Source organism: Callospermophilus lateralis, chromosome 7 (assembly GCF_048772815.1).
Source record: "Callospermophilus lateralis isolate mCalLat2 chromosome 7, mCalLat2.hap1, whole genome shotgun sequence".
Lineage (NCBI taxonomy): Eukaryota > Metazoa > Chordata > Mammalia > Rodentia > Sciuridae > Callospermophilus > Callospermophilus lateralis.
The window spans coordinates 38,205,098-38,214,674 of record NC_135311.1 but is presented as its reverse complement, the minus strand read 5'-3'; the positions used below and the strand labels follow the sequence as shown (position 1 = coordinate 38,214,674).

Sequence of the window (9,577 nt, the reverse complement as noted above, 5' to 3'; positions counted from 1 at the left end):
CTCAGCAACTTAATGAAGCCCTAAGTAATTTAGGGAAACCCAGACCCAAAAAGCAGGGGGAGGGTGCTGGGGATGTGCCTCTTGGGTTCAATCTCTGGTAAAAAAAAAATCGTCACAAAATTTAATACTTTTCTATTAAAGAAACAAAAAACCTCCCAACACATGACTGCCGGGGTCCAGCCCCAGCAGGGATCCAGGGGTCCTGAAGGATGAGTGGCATTGGCGAAAGAAGAAGAGATGGAACGGCAGGTTGCAGGTTATGAGCAGTCTTCAGAGATCTGCAGCCCCTGGAGGGCCCTTTACTTTTATACCTTTTTTACAGGTGTTTTTTCAGGTAGTTAATGGATAGCCTCAAAGCCACAAACTTCTTTGATTTACATGATTTTCCAGAGTTACAATCTTTTCTGGCATATATTAATTACCTAAGATGTTGAGTACCTTGTTTAAGATATTTTCCTATAACCTTTGCCAATCATGATTAAGCTTTTACATTGTCACCTCAATCACTGGTTACTAGACTATGCAACTAGACTACGTCTCCTGACTTACTATTAATGTTTTAACTTTAAAGCATACCTATAATTATTTCACTGACCTTTAACTTTAAAGCATACTTATGATTATTGGAAAGCTTTCTTACTTCTAAAGTAAAGTCCCAAAAAAACACACTTAAAATAGTGAAAGTCTATTACTTAAAAGCCTACTACTCTGAAGTGCCTTTAAATTATATCCATATTAATTTTACATTATTCTATTTTTAATTTCCAATGTAATTTCCTTTTTTAATATGACCTATTTAATTGCTTTCTTATAGAGTTTCCTTGATCCTTGGTCAAAGCACACCAATTCTTATGTCTTTGTAATCTTTAACTAAAGGGTGGGCTCTGCACTTCAACCCATTTTCCATTGATATTAACTATGTGTTGTCCATTTCCATCATGAATTCCTGGGTAAGGCAAAGGAGGGTCTGTTGGTGGGGGGAATGTATGTTGCACAGGTTGTGGCTTTAGAATGGGGGGGGGCTAGTGTAAATTGTTAAGCTTTACTCAGGAACCTCGATTTGCAATCTTTTCCCCATGAATTTCTTGAGAAATAATAACACTACTGTTTGTATCCTGAGCGATACTGAAACACACCTTGGGGCATGTCTTAATTGTATCCTTAGTCTCATTCTAGGAATTTTCCTGCAATCTCAGGCAACACGTACTTTTATTATTCACTGATGTATGCCCTACTCTCCATATCATGAGTATCATAAACAAAACACTTAACATTCCCCACGGTTCCCGTTCCCATATGGTGCGGCCCTACCTCAGCATCCCCCACACTGTGACCCTGTCAGACAGCAGGTGCAAGAACGCCTTCACCACATGACTGCACTGGTGAATTCTGCTAAATCTACAAACACAAAAAAAAATGTAAATGAAAATAAGCACAAACAAAATGTCACACACTCTGGAAAAAAACAAAGAACCATTTTTAATCTCATTTTGCGTAGTCAAAAAAATCCTTCCTACCAAAATCTGAACAGAACACTCTAAGAATTAAGTGAACATAAATGTAAAACCCAAAACAAAACATTTAAAAACTGAAGTCATGTGTATATATCACATGCAAAACAGGTAAATTATGGACACATAATTTTGTTCTGCCATTTGAAGATCATTAAGTGTACATCACATAAAAAATATATAAAACTCTCAAGAAATTCAGAATATGTTTCTGATGAATAATGAAATATGGGTGGGTACTACCTTTGATAGCATCTCAAAATAAATTCACGGTTCTTAATTGTTTTTCTGCTTGTATATAAATTATATATATGGGGAAATGCTTTGATCAACATCAATGCTAACTTGATGAAATGTATCAAGGTTGACTTCTGGGATGACATCCTAAGTTTCTGAACTTCTTGGCACTTATTTCAGATGGGAGAGAAGACATGATGAGTGCTCACTGGATGTCCTGACACGACCTGTCAAGAAAGCCAGAACAAAAAGCCAGCTGTATCTAAGACATGTGTGTATGTCCTCACTTATAGGAGAACCATTCACAATAGCCAAAAGTGGAAATGGTCCAACATCCAGTAATGAATAAATGGCCGAAAAAATGTGTTGTCTACACATGGAATGGAATGATAAGAAATATTATGCCTCCTAAAGAAAGAAGGAAATTATGATAGGCTACAACAGAATTGAACACTTATTGCTAATGAGATAAACCAGTAACAAAATGACAATTACTGTATGTTTCAGATTGGAAGAGTCACACAGGGTAGTCAAATTCCAAGAGATGGAAAGTGGAAGGGCCACCAACCAGCGGGAAGAAAGGGAACAGAGAAGTGGTTTTTCTTTTTTTTTCTTTTTACACCTTTATTTTATTTCTTTATTTTTATGTAGTGCTGAGGATGGAACACAGCACCTCACATGTGTTGGCAAACCTTCTACCACTGAGCCATAACCCCGGCCCCAGAGAAGTGTTTTTATGTGAAAAGTGAGTTTCCACTTTGCAAGATGAAAAAGGTTTGGGAGAAGGATGATGGTGGTGGATGCAAAGAATGGAAATACATTTAACACACTCAAAAATGGTAAAGATGATACATTTTGTGTGATCTTTTCCACAATTTTTAAAATTAATTCTCAGCAGGTAGCAGGAGTGAAGAGGAAGTTCGGGTGGAAAGAAAGAGGTTTTGTGACAGGAGAAAACAGTGGGAGTACCCACAGAGAAGGAAGACTAAGGAAATAAACTCACCTGCGCCTCCAGAACCACAATGCAAGCCCCAGAAAAATGAGCGCACAGGGCACTATAATTGCCAAAATGACCAAGCCAACAGAGAGGGAGTGTCCTATTAATGGGGAGAGAGCACAGGGGATAATGTCCCTTCAACTCCCGTACATTTACCCTTTTGCCTTCCATTGCATAACTCCACAGCCTTCATTCTCTAAAGTCCCTTTGTCCACTCTTCTCTACTGCTCCCTGTCCCCAACCCCCACACCAACCATTCTCTTTTCCCCTCAACCTTCCAATCCTCCCTCTGTGCTTGAACACCACCTCCCCCATCTGTACCCCTTTCTCACCCCAGTGGAGGATGAGGTCCTGCCCTCCTAGGCTGCTGTGCTTCACCCTGCAGGCCAGGCCAGCTGTGTCCTCAGCTGCCACATCTAGGACTGCTCTGAGATACCACGTGCCATCTGCATTGGGCAGGAAGTCACTTCTCTGGGTTCCCTCCTGCTCCTGCTCACCTCGCATCCACATCACCCACTCATGTTTGGGGTAGAAGCCAGAGACATGACACACCAGCAGCACACGGTCAGGCCCAGGACTGGGGTCACTGGACAGCCAGGCCTGAGGCTTCACTGGGACAGGAAAGGGAAGGAAGGAAGGGTGTCACATTATGACACTAACCCAGAGCATAGGGACCCATACACCCATTTCTATCTCATTTGCAAATGGAAACAGTTACCCATGAAGCCCCTCTTCTTCTTTGGGTACACTCCTACTCCTGGGCTGAAGAGGCAGGGGACAGTGACACCCAGCAGGACCTACCTTGCCTCTGCAGGTCTGCCTTCCCTGCTTCCAGGACGCTCAGGAGATATTGGGGGCAGGTTTCTAACAGCAGCTTCTCCACTGTTTCGCAGATACCTTTGTCCTTCGTGATGAATGTGCAGAATTTCTGTTCCCTGAGTTCACCTTTTGGGGAGGGCCAAGCTGACTTGAAGCTTATAAAATCCATTCCTTTTAAAGACCCCCTCAGGAAGCCCATGATGGTTCCCCCACCATGCAGCTCACAGCCTGCTAAGCCCTGGATCTCAAAAGGGTCTGTGCAGAAGGAAAACAGAAAAGTTACTAAGTAGCAAACATGAAAGAAAGGGATGTGGGGAGAACCCAGGATGTTAATTCCTTGGGAGGATAAAAATCTGGAAGGTGCCATGTGTAGCCTGAATAATTACAGCATTGGGAGACTTTCAGGAAGAAAGCACTGAGGGGAGGTGTGGATATTGTGAACAGGGCATAAATCCGTGTATAGAGTGGGTACAGGAGAGGGGAGAGGCAGAGGGTAAGGAAGAGTGTCCCACAGTCACCAGCACAGCTTTCAAAGGGAACCAGAGCTTCACATGGAGAGGAGAAGGCTGAATGGATGATGAGAAGAGGAGGCACATTTTTATGTCTCTCAGGAACAAAGAGGAAAGGAAGGAGCAAGTTTCACAGGAGACACACACAGGGCTGGTCACAGAGCAGAGCAGACCCATCAGATCAGGTACACATGCAAAAACATCTGGAGGTGTGGAGTCAGAGCCAGAGCCTACTCTAAAGAAGAAGGTGATTGCAGCTTAGTAAATAAGGAGGAGGGGGAAGGACCTCAGGGAGCAGTGCCCTGGAGCAGGAGAAAATAAGTCAATAACAACCTTGAAGGTCTGAGGGCTGCACTTACATTTCAACTTGAACTCATTGACCCGATCCTGCACTTCACTGGTGAATACAGAGAAGTAATTGCGGAAGATCTCCTCCACCATCTGAATGGCCTCATCACTGAAGTTGCCCTTGGCCCAGGGTTTTAGGAAGATGGCAGTGCCTGTGTCACTATCCCAGCCAAAAACCTGCACATCATCCAACCAGCCTGAGCAGTGGTTCTGTGTCCAGATGCTGTTGACAAAGGATGAGATTTGGATGACATGGAAGGAGGTCGGCCCCTGAGAGGCTGTGAAGAAGGAAGGAAAGAGAGTGAAGAGAAAGGGAGATGCAGGAAGGAAAGAGAAATCATGTGTACTGACATGCATAATACCTGACACACCTGAGATCCCAGGACCTCAGGCTGCAGCCCCACCTCCAGCAGGTGGAACAGAGCTGGAGTCAGGAGGGGGCAGTACCTCAGAGTCCAGGTGCACCTGGGCAAGGCACCCTGCCTTCTATCAGAAACTCTGTGCCAGTTTATGAGCTGCCCGAGCTCTTCTTACCTTCCTGATTGTCACCACCTGGAAAGAAAATTGCTAGCAATACAAGTAGCAGGACCAGCTTTGCACTGAGAGAGGACTCTTGACTTTCAGCTGATATTTGAACTCTCATTTCAGAAACCCTGTATCTCAGCACTTGGTAGTGACTTCCTCTCTTCCAACTGACAAATCTCTTCCTCATACCAAGTGCATAATGGAGAAGTACAGTGCCTCCCACAGCCCTGGGGACTCCTACTCCACCTCCCATTTCCCCCGTACCCCTGACTCTAGATTTAGTCTCACCTCCAAATTTTCTAGCTTCCCCTTAGGTCCTCAGGATCTTTGAGATGAAATCAGAAAAATCCCTATGTGATTCTGAAATGTCTCTTCATCTCCCTAAGCCTTTATCTGTAAATTAAGGGGGTAACCATAGGCCATTTCTCAGCTGCCCCTGTGTTGGGAAGGGTCTTTCTGGTTGATCCAGCCTCCGACCATTCCATGTGCCTGTATTCTCTGGTATTGTTATTCCTTCCCAGGATTATTAGTGTCTCCTTTTTCTTGTGTCAAATCCCTTGTCTGGTTCACCTAGTTCACATTCTTACTTCAATCTTGACTTCAACTTTGTCAAACTCTTTGAATTTCCCACTATAACTGTAAAATCAGACAATCTACCAGAGTCCTGGGAGAAAAATCAATAGATATAATATAGATGATTAGACAAGACCACAGAGAAAATGAAGAAAAATCTTGCTCTTATTTTACTTTCCCTATTTTATTTACCAAAATAGAATACAAAGAAATGAACACAAAACCACTGATCTTGAAAGATTTCTTTCAGTTGAGTCAAGTAAAAATGTCATTAACGCCTATGATGGAATTGGAAAGATGACAGGTGATACAGTATATAGAAACCCTGGACCAAAGCAAAACATAAAACACTGTGAGGCGAGGGAGGCTTTCTCTGTTACTCTGTCCTTAATGGTTTGTTGGTATTATTGTTTCCTTTTTGAACACTAGGAACTTCAGTGGTTGCTTTTGTTCTTTCTCTACAAGTGTATTTTACCCTATCCTCAGTCTTGGACCTGTACGTGAAGGCAGACAGGCAAACACACTAAGTGTCTAAGTGTCGGAGGCACAGCACTAGCAAGGGAGAGTAGAAGGAAGAGAACACACTGAGCGAGAACTCAGGTACCAAGAGGCTAAGTGCATTTGGAAGCCTTTGTTCTCTTTTATGACACATCCTGTGTGTCTTCTTATGAGAAATGTTTGTTCAGACCATTTTCCTGGCTTTAATTGGATTATTGATGTTCTTGAATTTTTCACGTTGGAATTTCATACATATTTTAGATATTAAGTCCCTTTCAGATGAACAGTTGACAAATGTTTTCTCCTGCAGAATGTCTCTTCAAGTTATTTTCTTTGTTGTGTAGAAACTTATTATGATAGAATCCTCTGTGTCAATTTTGGTTTTTATTGACTGTGCTTTTGGCTTCCCATGCAAAAAATTATTGCCTGTACTAATGTCTTCATGGTCCCCCCCTCTATATTTTATTCTAGCTGTTTCATACTTTCAGGTATTATATTTAGGCTTTTGATGTATTTTTTGTGTTTCTTTTTATTAAGGTGTGAGATTTGAGTGAAGTTTTCATTGTCTATATATGGATCTCCATTTTCTCCAGTACTGATTATCAAAGAGGCTGTCTTTTCTCAAGTGTGTGGTTTTGCTGCCTTTCATGAGACTCAGTTGACTGTAGATACATCTTTGAGCTTCTGGGATCTCTATCCAACACATCTTGCTCGTGGCCCACGCAGGTGATGAATCTAGGTTTCCCTGCATGGAGTGGGCTGGCTGAAAAATTACACCACACAGAAAATTGTATTAAAGAGCTGGGGCAGGATGGCTCTTTGTCCTTAGGGGTTGATCTTCCAGGATGGAAAGAGACAGCAAGAGCTGTGTTTGCTTTATTTTTATGGGGGAACTTCAAAGGTTTTCTATAGAATGTTCTTAGCCAATTAAGGTAGGAGTTGGGCTGTTCAGTTCCCAATGGGTCAGGCCCAACTCCGGAGCTAGGAGATCAATCTTCCTACCCAGAGAAGACTGAAGTCACCTGCATTGCATAATCCATTCAGTGGGAGGGGTCACAAAATAGCTTGCAATGCCAGACCAAAATCTCCTTGGCTCAAGGCTGATTGAAGACACTAATTAGCTCCAGAGTGGCTTCCCACACCAACATACGCAGTATGTCCTTATTAAGATGACTTCTCTTAGATCAGTTCTCATTCTACTTTCAGTCCATTTGTCTGGAAAAAATACTGAAGGACTTTTATGCATATGATCAAGGATCATTAATATAAGAGGTTACATCAGGATTTGTTGTTTTAGATAGAATTTCATATCTGAGGATAATGTTAAATTGCCCAGACTTGGTTTACAGAGAAATACAACTTGTTGGAAAGACAAAAGGTTGTTAATGGCATTTTCCCCAGTGATCAACTGATCCACTTCTCATAACATGTTCTATTATTTCCAAGGAAGCTCTTTCACCAGGTGGTTCTGAGGGACAGTAACAAACCACAAAGATTTTACTACAACATGAGTTAATTTCTACTTATTATCACTATAAAGAATAATAATAAATTCCCCACAATGGTTTGCCAGTCCTCTATTTTGCAACACTTGGGTCTATGTGCTTTACTTTCACAAGCCTGATCACAGATCAGACTGTCATGAGTTGTTCCAGACCCAGGGTTTGATGATCAGTTGTGCCCTTGTTGATTCTGCTGTGAGCCAGCTATGAGATCATCAGAACGAAGTCAAGGAAGAAGAGTGACAAATAAACCTACAGTAAAGATCACAGTAGTTTAAAAAGTTTTTATGTTTCATTCAATATTTTCAGGCACCCAGTGTTCAGCTTACTCTGTATACTTCAGGTTCACTGTGTGAATAGGTTTTAAGAACCAAAGTTGGGGCTGGGGATGTGGCTCAAGCGGTAGTGCGCTCGCCTGCCATGCGTGCGGCCCGGGTTCGATCCTCAGCACCACATACAAACAGAGATGTTGTGTCCGCCGAATACTAAAAAATAAATATTAAAATTCTCTCAATTCTCTCTCTCTCTCCCTCTCTCACTCTCTCTTTAAAAAAAAATAAAAGAACCAGAGTTAAGGTGTTGCACTTGGACATGAGAGGGATTGGTATGAGTGCCTGCAAGGTCTGTGCACACTCAAGCAGAGTGACAAGCAAGAGGCACCAGGGACAGGCCCAGCGCTTGCCCGTCCAAGACACACTCATACCACTATTGCTGCCACCATGAACATACCATCTAGGTTTTAAACTTGGCTCAGGGAACCAACACATCTGCAAAGATGCGAACATGGTATCAGCTAAAGAAACACTCAGCACTTTCTTTTCACAGATTACTATTCTGTTCCATGAAGACTCCTCTCTCCATGAATGACCCTTTTGCCAAACATAACCTGAGTAGGAAAAATATTTCAAAATTTACATTCTTAACTATCCTAATCAAGGGTGCCCAGGACACAGGGCCACAACAAAGTTTTGCACTAATAAAATGTCCTGTGAAAATAGAAATTAATAAGTAATTATGGAAAGCAGTTTTCAGAGTCCCCAATAAATAATATGTTGATAAATATCCCAAAATACTGCCCCTAAAGCAAAGGAGATGATCATCTCTATTTATGTAGAAAGATCATTTAACAAAGTCACAAAGTTTATCTTGAAAGCAACTCTCTCAACAGTAAGATATAGAAAGGAATTTCCTCAACATAATAAAAGACAACTATGAAAATCTCACATAATGAAGGTGGAAAAATTGAAAATGTAACTCCAAGAAATCTACTACAAGACAAGGATGCCCCCACCTACCACTTCTATTGAGCACATCACTAGAAATCCTAGCAAAACCAACCAGGCAAAAAAAAAGAAAAAGAAAAAACAGAAAAGAAAAGAAATAAAAACACCTATTTGAAGGGAAAGGCTAAAATCATCACTGTTTTAACATGTGATCCTGTAGATAGAGGATCTCAAACTTTTATAACAAATAAATGAATTCAGTGAAACTGCAGAATACAAAGCATAGAAAAAATGAGCATTTCTATATACAAACAACAGCCTACCCACACAAAAAATGAAAAATAAAATCTCATGTATCATAGTATTAAAAATAAAATATTTAGGAAAAAATTTAAACAGGATGTAAATGATATGTATGCTAAATACCATGAATGTTAACTAAATAAAGAGGACTCAAGCAAATAGAAAGATTCCCTTGCTCATGTTAAAAATATTGTTAAAACTTCAGTATTACTCAAAGTGATCTACAGATTCTAATCAATACCTATCAAGCAAATGACCTAGAATAGGCAAAAACAAATAATTGTGCAGAAGAAAAATAGTCAGTCATCACCCCACCTGATTTTAAATGTTTGAGGAGATGGATATGTTTCCCCTGATTATACCATGCTTGTATGCATTGAAACATTACATGGTACTCCAGTAATATGTATAACTTTTCTATTTTTAATGTGTCAGTGAAAAAATGAATATAATTCAAATGAATAAATGAAATAATATGGCAAGGCTCTGTAGTAATTGAAAGTGCAAATAGCATAAAAAAGGCACACACCAG

The 9,577-nt window shown here is 40.9% G+C and overlaps 1 protein-coding gene across 1 annotated transcript; it reads right to left on the bottom strand.

Moving 5' to 3' along the window:
- Positions 1–2,747: 2,747 nt before the first annotated feature.
- On the bottom strand, positions 2,748–5,064 carry LOC143404198 (T-cell surface glycoprotein CD1b-like). The gene is made up of 5 exons (XM_076862481.1): positions 4,956–5,064; positions 4,433–4,699; positions 3,547–3,819; positions 3,078–3,356; positions 2,748–2,845 (listed from the first exon to the last, which is right to left on the bottom strand). Exons 1-5 carry the CDS (start codon positions 5,062–5,064, stop codon positions 2,748–2,750), a joined length of 1,026 nt encoding a protein of 341 aa, XP_076718596.1.
- Between the last annotated feature and the right edge of the window lie 4,513 nt (positions 5,065–9,577).